We start from the raw sequence: 15,321 nt of genomic DNA on the forward strand, positions 1-15,321 counted from the left end.
ATATTATGCTTTATTATTCTGAGCTTACTTATATTTGTCACTGGCACTGGAAGTATCAAAAGATTATTACGGCCGACTAGCACCATAATACAATAAGATACAAAAATAAAATAATATACTTTTAATGGCCATTTGCAAAAAAAGGTGTTTCAATGCCAGTGATTCTTCTTTCAATGCCAAACCTTAAAGACATTGAATTGGCTCCATAGTCGGCCTGCTTTTAGTGAATGACATGGTGTTGGACTAAACATTACATTAGAAAGAAGAATTAAAACATAGCCGGAGTTCGCGCAGTAGAGTGCGCTCTTTCACCATTTGCGATGTTGTGACGACACATGACAACATCAACATGCCGGTTGTATTAGGTCCAAATTCTATTCATGCTACCAACATTCATACTATATAGAACATACTTTTTTTAACTGTAGGGAAGTACGTACTTACTCAAATGTAGTACCTACTAGATAGTATGCCGTTTCGGAAGCAAGTTCTGAACACAGGTCTACACGCCGCAGGCTCCTCGGTGACGTCACGAAAGGACATCAGGATTTACCGCGAGGTCATTCAGTCTCTTCGAGCAGCCGGTTGCAGCTAGTCGGAGACGCCATCTTAAGGTAAAGAGAGAGTGAGTGATATTTATTATAATACACATGAAGTGTTACACCATTCTGATACATTTCTGTGCGTTATTAGCAGTTTTCTTTTAGCTCCTCTTAGAAGAGACTTTTCACTTTACTTTGGAACGGTTAACTTAGCTTAGCTTGTTAGCACCTCTTTTTGCTAGCATGGCAATTTAGCATCAGCTACGGAAAAAATGGGCTAAATGCCTGATGAATATATAGACGGATAGATTTGGGATTTTAACACCCATTAATCTTTGTGGACCTCACATAACTGTTTGTTTGTTAAGCATTACCTGTTAACAATAATTTAGACGTCAGACTAAGCTAAACAGCACGTGACGTGTCAGGTCAAATGCGGTGGTAGCTGCTAGTTAGCTGGAGCTATCATAGAGCTAACTTGTTGCTCGTTGCAGCGCAGCTCCGCCAGCAAACAGGACACCACCATGTACCCGACTTCTCTGACGCAGCTGGCCCGGGGTAACCCGTTCAGTGCACCCTTGTTCACGCTCCAGAAAGTGGAAGAATCTCACCCGAACCTCAGGACCCGCAGACTTGCAGCAGCCGCTGTTGCAGAAGGTAACCCTGGCTAGGGGCATAGCGTTAGCTGTATTAGCTCACCCGAACAGGTTGACCCGGTCGTGGCCGACTTCACAGTCTAATTTAGATGTTCACATATGTTTGTATACAGTGATTTGTACGCAATGTGTTTAATAATCAAAGCTTTTAGTTAGTATAAATAATTAGACATGATCGTTGAAGCAGCTTCTAGGCCTTGGCCGCATGCAAGCCGCCTGTGGAGGACAAGGAAGGACAAAGTGATATCTAGCATTTACATTGCAACAAACAGCTATTCGGTTGTCGTATTTTATTTCAAATATCCAATTTATGATGAATTAAATAGTTTTAGCGATGTATCAGCAACTCAGAAACAAAATTGAAATTACCTGACAAATGCATGCAAAATCTAAGAAGTGCTTGAAGTGCCAAGGAACAAACTGTCCTTGCTTCAAACATTTGACATCCTATAAAAAAAAAGATCTTAAAATTGTGCTGTAATACAGCAGCTAATTGTCTAGTGTCAGAAAATTCTGCCCATTAAATTGACAGTTGCAATTCTTGATAATCTCGGTAGAGGGTTCACCTTTCTCCTTCATTTCTTACGACAGTATATGAATAATCATTCTTGTGAGCGATGTTGATGGATTTCTATTGTTACAGTAGTTAAATATTGGTTGTATGCATCCATAAGCTTGTAAGTTGATATCCTTTTTATAATGCCTTTTAATTTCATTATTTTTCCGATGCATTTATAAAGCTTTATCCCAAAAGCACAAGAAGGTCAAACGAGTAGTGTACAAACTTATTTGTAGGTTTGTAATGGGTTAAGTTTGGTAACACTAGAGGGTTCTCAATGAGATTAGATGACTGGATCTTCAGTTAATTGTCACTGCAAGGTAAACTCTTTTCTGTTGTACAAAAGTGAACTTAGTGAAATAAACCATATCCAAGTGCATTTATCTCCATATTTCAGCTTGTGGCTAGTCAAACATCTCGTTGGATTCAAAGCACAGATGTCTTTTTTTTATCCATTTGAACCCTTCAAACAACCAAAGCCTGAAAGCTCAGATGTGCTGTTCTTAAAGTTTCACCTGTGTTTCTCCAGAGGGAGACAGTTGTGAGTTCGGCTCTCAGAAGTATTTCATCCTGTGTGGCTTTGGTGGGATTGTAAGCTGTGGCACCACACACACAGCTGTCGTTCCTCTCGACTTGGTCAAATGCAGAATGCAGGTCTGTCTCTGTGGCTTGGTGCCTTTTTTATGGCATTATACCTCACTCACCCATAATGGTGTGTGTATTTTTTTTTTTTTTTGCACCGATTTGCATGGGAGAAGTTGTACCAGTGTATCATGATAGTGGTGAAGTTATTTTTGTCATTGTTGTGTTGACTCACAAGATCCTACTGTTGTGTAGTGATCATAGCATGGCTGCATGAATCTGTAGCACCGTTCCTATATGTTTTAATAATTTATGCCTGTCCCGGCCCCCACCTAGTCTAAAGTCAGTGAAAGTCAGAAGAGCCAGACCGGAGGGAAATTATGTCCCAAAAGTTGACTGTGCCATTTCAGTCAGGTGTGTCTGTCTGTCAGGAGTGTGTGACTGTATAAGCAACACATTGACGCTGACATCAAGCACTTATTGGTTTAATTCAATCAATTTATTTGTATAGCACCAAATCACAATACAATCGTCTCAAGGCACTTTACAAAAAAAAACCCAATAAATCCCTTATGAGCAAGCACTTGGCGACAGTAGAGAGGAAAAACTCCCTTTGATGGAAGAAACCAGCAGAACCGGGAAAACCGGGCTCAGTTTGGGCGGCCATCTACCTCAACCAGTTTGGGTGAGTGCATAGAGGAGAGAGAAAAGAAGAGCAACAATAAACAACAAATAGACACTGCAGGTTGGTGGGGCCAGTAACTGCACACCAGCAATATACATCTCCATTACCAGGGACACCTGCAGAAGGCACCAATGGTCCTCAGGTAGTCGAGGCCTATAGCAGCATAACTAAGGGATGGTTCAGGGTTACCTGAAGCCAGCCCTAACTGTACACTTTGTCAAAAAGTAAGGGTTTTAAGTCTAGCCTTAAAAGTACAGAGTGTGTCTGCCTCATGAACCCAAACTGGGTGCTGGTTGACCAGGAGAGGAGCTTGATAGCTAAAGGTTTAACACAATGGCAGCTTAACATTGTACAGCCAAGTAAGAATTCTAACAGAAAGTCAAAGGTACCCAAGGTAAACCTGCATACTGTGGCAATGATTATATTAATATATGTGGATGAAGTGGGGGAAAATGGAAAAAAAAAATGCTTTTTCATTCTTCCAGGACCATATCAGTGTTGCATTTTTAGTCTTCTACAAGCAATGCACACATTAAGTAAAAATGTTCAAGTCATACTACAGATAGATTTCTATCTTCTAGGCAGCCATTGGTCTTCAACTACATTATAAAAACTACTGCTTCAGCTCAGTTGCTGTTCAACATACATGGTTTACTGACAAGATTGGAAACCAGTGGCTGTGTAAACAAGACTAAACACTTGTGAATTTTTTTTTGTTATGAATGTTCTATCTTGCGAAACAATATTATGGATCCTGAAAGTTCATTGGTGGATTATAAATGGTGGAAGAGCCAGTAATAATGGAAGAGTCTGAGCTCTGAATTCAAAATCTCTAGATGTGATACAGACTAGAAAAATAGTAGCAACTCTTCCATTTTGCAGTTCTGATTTGGTGTTGATTTTTGTCTGGTGTTGCACGTGACCCTGCATGTTGCATGTGTATTGTGTGTCCCTTCACTTCTACCACAGAGGATGTCAGCTGCGAGTTTGGCTCCTCAAAGTACTATGCCCTGTGTGGGTTTGGGGGTATCCTGAGTTGCGGCATCACACACACAGCAGTGGTGCCCCTCGACCTTGTCAAGTGCCGTCTTCAGGTTTGTATAGAAGCTGAACCTCACAATTGCAACAAGTAACCAGCAGCTCCTCAGACCTTTTAAGTGTTTTCTGAGTACTTTGAAAAATGTTTACAAAAAATAAGAAAAACTTTCCTTCCTCTCAATTCAATAAGCAAGCAAAAGATAAAAAAAAAAGATTAATAAATTATTTCAATAATTATAAATGGTTTACTTGATTGAAGCTTAGCCTAGACTACATCCTTTAAAAAAAAAAAAAAAAAAAAACACCTTCAGGTATGTCATGCCTATTTTACTGTTTGCCACATAGTATTAGAAAATACATTTCCATAAGGGAAGAAAAAAAAATTACCCAAAGTGCTTAGACCTTAGACTTAGAAAAAAATCACTAGTGACCTGTTGCTCTCTCTTAGCTTAGCTGCAGATGAAAATGGGAACAGCTAACCTGTCTTATAATAACCTGTCTTATTAACTTTCCTTCACCTAATAGTTCTTACAAATAGAAGTAAATATGAATAAAAGGACAATGTATGGTAAATATGGCTGTAGGACGTCATTATGACAGCAGTCAGTTTATATCCTACTGAGTAGTTTGCAAACAGTGGTTATGGTAAACCCTTTGCCAGCTAGTCATCTAGTTATCTAATGACATTACCTTAATAGGTCTAATTTTTGCAGTCTGAAAATTAGACCTATTAACTGTCTGAAATACACCTTGTATCAGAGAAATTACCACTTGTATGTACATCATGTTTCTAAGACAGAGCTTTACATTTTCCAGTCCAAAATGTAATGAACTATCACAGTAAATGACGTGTCATATTAGATGTATTGGAAACCCAAAATTTTCCCAGAGAGCAGACTTATATGATGCTAGTGGTGGTTCTTTGTGGCTTGTCTCCTTTAGTTGCCATGCAGAACTGTCCGCAACACAACACACCAACGTGTGAGGAACTCTGTCAGCAACTGATTTACATACTAAGAGTTGATAGGACAGCTCGTCTCACATGAAACGCATGCAAAGCTTTCAGAACAACCATTGATTTTTGTTTTTTACCGAGAACCGTTGCGCCCCTATGTCACTGTAGCATAAACGTCTTACATTTTCCATAAATTTCACCTGAAAGTTAAATATCCCTAACTTTTTGTGAGTAGTGTATCTTTATTCACATTGTATGGTTTAACCTGGTCTTGAACTCTGAACTATAGGCAAGCTACTGATAGAGCACCAGTTCTTTTATCTGAAAATCACGTACTAACACACACTCAGGATTAGTCATTCTTCAAGTGTCTAAGATCCTAAAGCTGAGCATAATTTTTTGACATCCATGCTTACTTTAGCGTTTCTTCTCCTTAGGTGAACCCGGATAAATACAAGAGCATAGGCAATGGCTTTTCAGTGACAGTGAGGGAAGATGGTTTCAGAGGCTTAGCAAAGGGCTGGGCTCCCACATTTATTGGCTACTCCATGCAGGGATTGTGCAAGTTTGGGTTCTACGAAGTGTTCAAAATCCTCTACAGCGATCTGCTAGGAGAGGTAAGTACACACACACACGTCTGACAACACACAACTGTGTTCTGACATGACAAATTATTGCTTGGCATTATCTGACTGCTAGATAAGAGTTTAAACTTTTTGGTGAAGAGGACACATATACAGAAAAACACAAGAATGAAGTCCATCTGTGTCAGTCTTTGTGTTGCACTGCACAGGCTTCAATTCCTGTAGGCTGGGGCTGGAAAATTTCCTTTCTCTGAAGGGGGGGCCAACAGAAAATGAGAACCACTGGGTTAGGGTAAGGGTCTAGGGGAAGCCATTATGTCGATGATTGTCCTCACTCTGCTCTCTAACTATAGTGAAGATAAACAAATTGGTATATGCACATACCATTATATAGGTGCCAGGATATCCAAATATAGTGAGACTTGTGTGGGTGCGTGTTTGTGTTAGTAACATTCTTTTGTCTTATTGTAAAACACTTGCATTTGTATCATTTTACTGCTATTAATTGAAAGATGTTACATCTCGAAACTGTTATGTCATCAGGCTCATTAAATGTGTTCTCAGTAGCAGCTCATTAGTTTTAAACTGCTTCACTTATTTTTGAACTGTGATTTGTTGATTTTTGTTTGCTGAGTGATGTAGGGAAACTGGATGTCAACAACAACCCATTTGTTTTATTGTGCGGTCTCACCCATCAGGAAAATACTTACCTGTGGAGAACATCCCTGTACCTGGCTGCCTCAGCCAGTGCAGAGTTTTTTGCTGACATTGCTCTGGCTCCCATGGAGGCTGTCAAAGTTCGTATCCAGACCCAGCCAGGCTATGCCAACACCCTCCGAGAATGTGTCCCTAAGATGTTCGCAGAGGAGGGGCTCTGGGCGTAAGTTCCTCACAGTTCAGTTCCAGTTGTCAAAGTTAAACACTGCTGTGGTACTGATAAATAGAAAGCTGAATTCTGATGACAACACACTCCTTAGATCCACCTCTGGAGGTCTCTGTGCTCCTAGCAGAGCTCCTCAGCAGCTTGCTGGCTGTACAGTCGGAGGTGCTTGAGTCATTGGTGTGTGATAACAGTCTACCTGTCCCCCAGCCCACCTGCATCACTGGCAACCCTGCCAACTACAGACAGGGAGTTCCCACTGCTGCTAGCCTGGGGTGTGGACACTCTTTACACTGTTATTGTACATAACTGGAAAGCATTAGAAAATGCTGTTATGTTTTATTTGAGTTTTCCTTTGCTTTTCTCTAAATTCTAGCTTCTATAAGGGTGTTGTGCCCCTGTGGATGAGACAGATCCCGTACACCATGATGAAATTTGCTTGTTTTGAGCGCACTGTGGAAATGCTCTACAAGTATGTAGTTCCCAAGCCTCGCAGCGAGTGCAGTAAACCTGAGCAACTGGTTGTCACCTTTGTGGCTGGTTACATCGGTGAGTATCTGAATGTTTCAAAAGGCACCGGTACTTAAAAACAGCATGCAGTATCATTCCTTTGAGTTAATCTACAAATTGCACTTCTGATGTGTTTTTTGCTCTGCTGTCTTTGTGTAGCTGGTGTGTTCTGTGCCATCGTGTCCCACCCTGCTGATTCTGTGGTGTCTGTGCTGAACAAGGAGAAGGGCAGCACCGCTCTCCAGGTCCTCAAAAGGCTTGGGCCCAAAGGTCAGTATTAATAGTGTTCTGTCATATAAACTTAGGCTTTCCTCAGCACGCTCCTTAGATCCACCTCTGGAGGACTCTGTGCTTCTAGCAGAGCTCCTCAGCAGCTTGCTGGCTGTACAGTTGGAGGTGCTTGAGTCATTGGCGTGTGAGAACAGTCTACCTATCCCCCAGCCCACCTGCATCACTGGCATCCCTGTCAGCTACAGACATGGAGCTCCCAGTGTTGCTAGCCAGGGGGGTGGACATGCAGTTGCAGTTGCTGTGCTGATTTTACTAAAGGAAGTAAACATGTTGAAGTATGTCTGTGAAGATTCTCAGTCGTCCAGGCAAAGTTATCTAGAGGTTGAGTCATAGCAACTGGACTTTCAGTTTTAAGGCAGAAAAGTTTCCATCCAGGTGGCTTCATCAGATTGATGATGAGGTCTGGTACATCAGACTGATGAAGCCACCTGAATGGGTGGTAAAACGTTTCGGCCTTAAAACTAAAAGTCCAGTTGCTATGACTCAACCTCTGGATAAACATGTTGAAGGGTTTTAATGTTGTCTACTTGACAAAATTACTGTAAATATACGCATATGTCACTTTGCTGTATAAGTCGCAGGACAAGCCAGAGGAGTAAAGTAAAAGTCCCTAAAATACAGTAATCGTCTTCATACCATTATCCAAAAAGAAGTGTCTTCAGCCTTGCTCAGTCAGAAGTGTGTCTGAATCTATTCTATGTATGTATCCTGTCCAGGTGTGTGGAAGGGATTGGTTGCCCGTATCATCATGATTGGTACTCTAACAGCCCTGCAGTGGTTCATTTACGACTCTGTCAAGGTGTACTTCCGCCTGCCCCGCCCCCCTCCCCCTGAGATGCCAGAGTCCCTGAAGAAGAAGCTTGGCCTCACAGAGTAAACGCTTCCCCTTTCGCTGAGCTGCAGTCTCCAGCCAACACATCCGAGCCCCTACAACTTCCACAGCACACACAGCAGATTTCAATATTTATGTCCTCAGCTCCTGCTGCTCTGCACGGAGCACAGAGCTCCTACTACTTATGTATATTTAAAACAGAAAAAACAAGCAAGGGGAGAAGATAGAGCTGTTGCTCTTGGTTTACCAAGAGACAGACTGAAATTATTCTTCTGTAGAAACATGACATGTTTTATCAATTCCTGTCCTTTAGAAAATGTGGAAATTCTAATAAAAGACAAAGTCACTGGAAAACATCTGTCATTCAGTTTTCCTTAATTTCAGGAATGACTCTTTTAATATTGTTTGAGGTAATATTTAGAGCTTCAGGATTATTTTAAGGTTTATTTTGAAAAACATCTTATTTCAAGTTGTAGTCTTTTGGCTTGCAGTATGGCATATTCTCGGCTGTATCTTGAGACAATATCAAGATTCAACAGAATTTTTTTTTTTTTTTTTTTTTTTTTTTCTCCAGCTTGTTATATTGCATTTACCTTAGAGTTTACATCCCATGCAGAGTGATACAAATCTGTCACCTGATGAGCCCTCCCAGAATATCAGACATCTGAATATTAAGTATACTTAACAGTTAAGGCATTTCTTAAACTGAAGTTTGGAAATAGGTTGTGTCAGATAAAACTGGCAGTAACTCAAGCTGGTTTGCATTGTTGAGTGCATCCTGTTTTCAACCAGTAGGGGGTGTACTTAACACTGCTTTTTTACTGTTTGACCAGGGATAGAAAGAGTATTCTGTGAAAGAATACTTTGAAAAATATTTTGTCACTCACTTTTGTCATGTGCTCATATGATTAGCAGTACATTCATGTGTAAACAGCATTTTCTTATTGTTGGGGGTCAGGGCTAATTTTACCTACTGTGGGGCAGGTTAGTCTGCAAACAATAGATTTTTTTTTTGTCTCTAATTGTGGTTTAAAAATGTTTTGAAAAATATCTCTTGCTATTTTTATTTTTTTATTTCACATTTCCTGGCATCTACTATACCAGCCAGCTTGTGTTGTGATATACCACTGCTTCCTCATGATGGTGGTAGTAAGGGTGTTTATAAATAAAATTTTGGGAAGGAAGGGGTGATTTACAAAAAAAATCACATCAATATTTCAAACTGTTAGAAACAGCTAGTGTGTGTATTTGAAGTGAAATGTATCATGTGGAAGAGGAATGAGCAGCTCTACCTGCTCCACAGTGCTACAGTGAGATTGGCATCTCTTAATGGGCATAGGTCACAATAGCTGCCCCCTCCTCTTCCTATCTAAACACACAGTCTGCAGATGCATGGCTGCTTTCATTACAATCCATTTGTTTGCTCATGAAAATAGGCCATTTTTACACTGGCAACAATAGATCTGTCTTCTGTTGGGGGGGAAAGATACATCACAGGGCCTGCTGACAGGGTGAGGTTACAAGAGGTCATGGGAAATGGAGTCCATTTATATATTCCTTGTTTGAGATCATAATGTCATGGATGTTTTGTTGAATAAAATATCAACACTACATCACACTGCAGAGTTTTGCATATATCTGGTTTCATCACAGCAGTCATTTAGACATAGTGATAACCTGTAAATAGATTTAGTCCAGTGATTTCATATTCCTTATTAGCAGACCTGACAGCCTGCCTAATTCCCTGTTAGCATTGTTCCTGCTGCTGTCTTCCACTCAGCTTGAAAAGTATCCACAGAGTATTTTAGTGCTTCATCTCCAGCACACCTGACTGCTGATGGAACCAGGAGTGGTCTCTATCAGCTCTGTTTAGCAGGTTATTACAGTCCTTATTACTTTTGATCACCTAACAAGGAAAGCTTTTCTGCACTCAGATACATAACATGTTTCCCTAAATGGTTGGTTTCTGACAATATGCCTTATATTTGTTATTAAGGGAGTGTATTAAAATTATGGGGAGAACAGAGTGAGGCAAAACAGTACGAGGTAATTGTATTTTTTATTTACAGAAAACAGGAGAGCTTGGACTTTCTTGTTCCAGATTGAGCAAAATTCCTAAGTTAAAAGAAAACATAATACCTACAGTCAAGTAGCTAGTCTCTAGGGTCAGAAGTCAAAGCACCAAAGCAGACCCTAGATTTTACATATTAGTTGCATGTGACTTGGACTGAAACCTATTTCACAATTCAAAATCTGTTGCTTTCTGGCAGCCAAGTCTGGAGGTAAAAGGCATTGACTCCACAGGTCCATAGAGAAAAGTAACAAGTGCGAAGGAAATGGCAGCACAAAGACATTCATCTATGCATTCATAGTTGCTTCATCTAAACCATCATGTCCATCGGACCCTATCCCAGCTAGACTGCTCAAAAATATCCTGCCACTAATTGACTCATCTTTATTAGACCTGGTCAATTTATCTCTAGTAACAGGCTTTTTAGATCGTGGTAATCAAGTGTTACTTAAAAAGCCTAGTCTTGATTCAGGAGTCTTGGCTAATGATAAACCAATATCCAACCTGTCTTTTATGTCTAAAATCCTTGAAAAAGGATGTTGCTAAGCAGCTATGTGACCACTTACACAGAAATGAAGTATTTTAAGATTTTCAATCAGGATTTGAAAATGAATTATCTCCTAAGTGTGACAATTATTGAAATAAACTGTTAGGACCATAAGCTATTACAGTTTTTCTGCACCCTAGTGACAAGTAAATGATGACTGGCATTACTCTCTTAAAGGAACACGAGTTTAGGGCACCACATTCATTCAAACTTCATTGTTTTATTGTTTGCTTAAAGCACATGGACCATCACCATAAGGGTGTCATGATTGTTTTAACACTGTAAGAATCAGCAGAGAGAAGAGGCACAAATGCAGATAGACTCGTTGATAAATTCCAACACTTTAACAACACAAATAGATCACTATGAGTCCAGGTAACCTGGTTGAGGGAAATGAAGGTGAAGACAGAACCAAAGTAAGCTTATGGGATGGGAGTGGTGGGTTGAGCGTTGTATGGAAAATAATGTGGATGCAGATGAATTGTTTCTGCAATGCAGTGTGACATCACCTAGCAAGGCACTGCATTGACAACCATGCACATGCTAAAACATTCCAGTGGATTATTTTGTCAGGGCCAAAGTTAAGGTCAGAGTGTCTCTTGTTTCATAATGAGAATGAAACTGTTATTCAAAGCATAACAGGCTTGATAGCTAAAGGCTGTGCCTCCCATTCTACTTTTGGAAACTAGATAAATATTATCTCTCTTTCAGAACCTTGGCTACAGCTTTCTGGATTAGCTAGAGGCTTTTTATGTAGTTACTGGACTGCATTTGTGTGCATGAAAAGTTCATCATGAACATGAACAAACTGGAATCTGTCTTATAAATAAGTTTGAAACCACTTTAACACTGTTTCTTTAATCCCAATCACATGCTCCATTCTCTGTAATAAGATGTGGTGGTCAATAGTGTCAAATGCAGCACTAAGATCTAAGAGAACAAATACAGAAACAAGTCCATTATCTGAGGCTAAGAGAAGATTGTTGGTGACTTTTGCTAGTGCTGTTTCTGTACTATGATGTCCTCTAAATCCTGACTGAAAATTTTCAGAGTTCACTACCTTCTGTTTCAGATGAGTCACAGTAAATCTTCAGACAAATGTGTGTTTACAGTTTTCTCTAACTTAATAGCTACAATATAATAAAGTACCCCTTATGACTGACCAGTTTCTCAAAATTCTTTCAAAATAAATGTCCCCTCAAAAATGTGTGGCTGGCAGTTGCTATGTCCACATTTCTTAACAGAGTGGAAACCAAAAGAAGGAAATCAAGTGGTGAATGTAACACAGGAGCTAATCATAACTGATTATGACCTTGAAATGACATTTTATATTCCTCCTACAGTCACTCACTTGGCCTAACATCACACCCATGGCTCCAGTTACATAAGCTTACTTTGGTTATCTAGCAGTCTCGCCCAGTAAGTCCTTCTGCCTTCCAAACTTTATCCCTGACTGTCAAAAATACAATATGTGCTTATGTGCACCCACTGCTTTCTGACTGGTGGCAGCATGTGTTCCCATTGGTCAGTGGCTTTATTGTTGCCTTTTTGGGTCATCACACTGACCTTGTGCTGTGTGAAGTAAGTGGAATCACTGGCATGAACAGTTCCCTTTGCTTCCATATTTACAGTAATAACTGACTGTGGCTTGTTGCGGTCAGTAACTAAACAAACATGCAGTAGCTGCCCTCTCATTGTATAATCTTGGCCTGGTTTTGCTTTGTTACACCCAGCTGTTCACACTATGCATTTACACTGACCTTGCTGAAATAATGCACAGGGCAGTCACTAGAAGTGGTCTGAATCTGTCTTACCTGTTTACATGACAAACCAAAATAAATACAAGAAATCCATTAATCCTTTCTATTTTCATTCCTACAAGCTGAACAATAAAAATTAAAATATTGTGAAATATTCAGTTATCAATATCATGTCTGACATGATATTGATAACTGAATATTTCCCAATCACATGCTCCATTCTCTGTAATAAGATGTGGTGGTCAATAGTGTCAAATGCAGCACTAAGATCTAAGACAACAAATACAGAAACAATCATTACAGTGATTGTTTCAGCAATCATTACAGTGCTGGAATTAGGACATGGTTAGCCTAGTTTAGTATAAAGCAGTAAGTAATTTGGTGGTAGGCTATCTTTCTTACTTCATGTTTCCCAGCCCAAAAATAAACAAATCAAGCTAATTTTGTCACGATTTTTTCCATTGGTGAAGCTGTTTTCCTGTTTTGGAAAAATGTTATTTTACAAATGTACCATTGTACCACTAACTCCTGTAAGTGGACAAAATATTCCAGCCATACACATTACTAAATATGTTTGATAGCCTCTGTGAGAGAGTGTGTGTGTGTGTGTGTGTGTGGTGACCATATGGTCACCACACTGAAGATAGGAGTGGGATGTGCTTTATGTTATGCTCAGTTTGCTCTGTCTCAGGTCAATTTTGGTCCTGGATGGTGGAGGAGCAGGAGGATCATAGGATGACAATATGAGCATGTAGCATCTACATGGTATACAACAGATTAAAACTGGACCTGTGACCTGTTTGAATGTCACCTTAGAAAAAGATAAGAGTCTTCTGCTGGTGGAATGACCATAGCAAAAACTAGAAATGGTCTGAATAAATAAAGAAAAGGAAAATAATTAACTAATTTAGGAATAACATGAGTTTCAAATTCAACCCACAAGCCCCTGGGATAAAGCACAGTTTACTCATCAATTAGTCAAATATCTAAGCTGTTAGCTTTAGAGTATCATGAGACATAGCTAAAACCTACAAGGATGTTAAAGATTGAGTGGGAGGTGGGGCAGACTGATAAAGAGGCTGACAGTGGGGCTGTGCTGCAGTAAGAGAGGTGTCTGTTACCCTCTCCTCCTATTAGATAAGGAGAAAGGCACAACTGCATTCGTCCTATTGGACACCAGCCTGTTTCTTGCCAAGATCATCATGTATGAAAAATACAGCAGGGGGTGCAGGACATAGTGCAGTACGGGACGTTCACATATAAAAAATGGAATCAATCCAATGGTTTGCTTCAAAAGTGTAACTTTAGTTAATAAATGAAGGTGAATATACTAAATTGTTAAAGAAATTCTCTAACCTCCTTAAGACAGGAGGGTAGACAGAAGACACACAGCAGAGTCAAAATTTTCTCTTTGTCACAGACTTCCCCTTTTTCTTTGGGAGCCAGTAACTGTTTAGCTAATAACCCATAAATCACTTGAGACAACCCTGGTCTGGCTGGTTAGGTGCAAAGCTGAGTTTTTTGTAGTATCTCAGCTAATATGACCAATTATAATTTGATAAACTTCCTCTGAATTTTTACATTAGTAATGACATACAATGTTCACTAGTGCATGAGTTTACATAAAGCATTTAGAATATGTGCACTGTATACAAGGAACTTGTATGCATCCCGTGTTTAGCCACTCAAAGAACTGATATCACCGTACAGATGATTTTGCAAAGTATCAAAAGTAGTAAATTAATTCTGATCAAATCATATAATCTAATGTAGGTTACTGCATATTAACAGGCCAAAGCACATGTTCCTGCAAACTGGGCAAAGTGAATTTTTCAGTTAAAACTATACTCCCCTATACACTCTTCTTGAAGCATTTTGAATGTTTAATCAACTGGTGAAAGTCCATCTGTGTTCAGCTCCACCCAGATAATGTGTAAACAGTGCTGGTGGGTTTACAGAGAGGGAAACTGCCTCAGTGACTGCCTCAGGTATGTGTACATACTGTATATACATAAATATGCACACACCTGAGGCAGTCTCTGAGGCTACTTGTGTTTCTCATATGTTAAAGCATGGTTTTACGGTAAGGGTTGATGTTAGGCATCCAGATGTGATGGTTAGGTTTAGGGTAAGGGTCTGGGGAATGCATTATGTCTATGAGTGTCCTAATAAAAATATAAATACGAATTTGTGTGTGTATGTATGTATGTGTTTGGAAAAAGCCTTTTTTAACCTCATTTAGGAAAGCAATGGCAATTAATATTAGAAGTTGTGTGAGTCAAACTAGAAACCTTATGGAGGTGTTAATATTGGATTGATAGTGGAATGTAGTGTGGAGGAACTTTCTGAACATGTTTCTCTGGTTGCTTCACAATGATGTTTTTAATATGAAGGAGCAGCAACAGCAGCATTAGCAGGTAACCCCCCCCCCCCATAAGTGACCAGTTAGATTCGTCCTAAGCAACAGCTTTTCACCCTGTCTGTATTGGTAAAGGTCTTAGTCATAATCACCGTCCCGTCATAATGTCTGGGGAGAAAAAAGTGGGTGCACATAGCCTGGCCCCGGATAAAATGGCAGAAAATGGATGGATGGACATGTATTGTGATTTTGGATGTATGGTTCACTGTGTAAATGTTGCTGAATCTGACATTTTTTGTCTCCAGTTACAACTCTTTGACAGAAAGTCAAAAAGTTGATATTCAAAACAATGTAACATTTGTACACCGCCATATCACAGAGAAAAATCTTAAGGCGCCATCTCAGAGTGGTCATCGGGCTCGGACACCCCTTCAGTAATACGTCCGCAGCTGCGCACCTGGAGGTACTCT

General features: G+C 39.8%; 1 protein-coding gene and 2 non-coding genes across 7 annotated transcripts; all 3 read left to right on the plus strand.

Annotated features, from left to right (window-relative positions):
• The first annotated feature begins 462 nt into the window (after nt 1-462).
• On the plus strand, nt 463-8,470 carry slc25a3a (solute carrier family 25 member 3a). 5 transcript variants are annotated; one of them, XM_026326575.1, is made up of 8 exons: nt 463-614; nt 1,042-1,199; nt 2,287-2,411; nt 5,455-5,634; nt 6,300-6,481; nt 6,858-7,030; nt 7,151-7,261; nt 7,999-8,470. In XM_026326575.1, the coding sequence occupies exons 2-8, from the start codon at nt 1,067-1,069 to the stop codon at nt 8,157-8,159; spliced, it is 1,065 nt and encodes a 354-aa protein (XP_026182360.1). In that variant the 5' UTR covers nt 463-614; nt 1,042-1,066; the 3' UTR covers nt 8,160-8,470. The 5 variants fall into 5 exon arrangements, with proteins under 5 accessions (XP_026182360.1, XP_026182356.1, XP_026182357.1 ...); XM_026326571.1 differs by lacking the exon at nt 2,287-2,411 and adding an exon at nt 3,994-4,118; XM_026326572.2 differs by lacking the exon at nt 2,287-2,411 and adding an exon at nt 3,994-4,118 and having other exon boundaries at nt 468-614; nt 1,037-1,199.
• On the plus strand, nt 6,565-6,767 carry LOC113142450 (small nucleolar RNA SNORA53). Its single transcript, XR_003296959.1, has one exon. It is a non-coding gene; the product is annotated as a small nucleolar RNA SNORA53 (small nucleolar RNA).
• LOC113142448 (small nucleolar RNA SNORA53) lies at nt 7,306-7,508 on the plus strand. Its single transcript, XR_003296958.1, has one exon. It is a non-coding gene; the product is annotated as a small nucleolar RNA SNORA53 (small nucleolar RNA).
• Nucleotides 8,471-15,321: the final 6,851 nt, after the last annotated feature.

Source organism: Mastacembelus armatus, chromosome 23 (genome assembly GCF_900324485.2).
Source record: "Mastacembelus armatus chromosome 23, fMasArm1.2, whole genome shotgun sequence".
NCBI classification, from domain to species: domain Eukaryota; kingdom Metazoa; phylum Chordata; class Actinopteri; order Synbranchiformes; family Mastacembelidae; genus Mastacembelus; species Mastacembelus armatus.

Bases quoted from the DNA above. Each gene is read 5' to 3' on its own strand.
- slc25a3a (XM_026326575.1), top strand. From the start codon at position 1,067: ATGTACCCGACTTCTCTGACGCAGCTGGCCCGGGGTAACCCGTTCAGT. The intron at 7,031-7,150 runs GTGAGTATCTGA...GTCTTTGTGTAG, and splicing joins CTTTGTGGCTGGTTACATCG to CTGGTGTGTTCTGTGCCATC. The intron at 7,262-7,998 runs GTCAGTATTAAT...TATCCTGTCCAG, and splicing joins CAAAAGGCTTGGGCCCAAAG to GTGTGTGGAAGGGATTGGTT.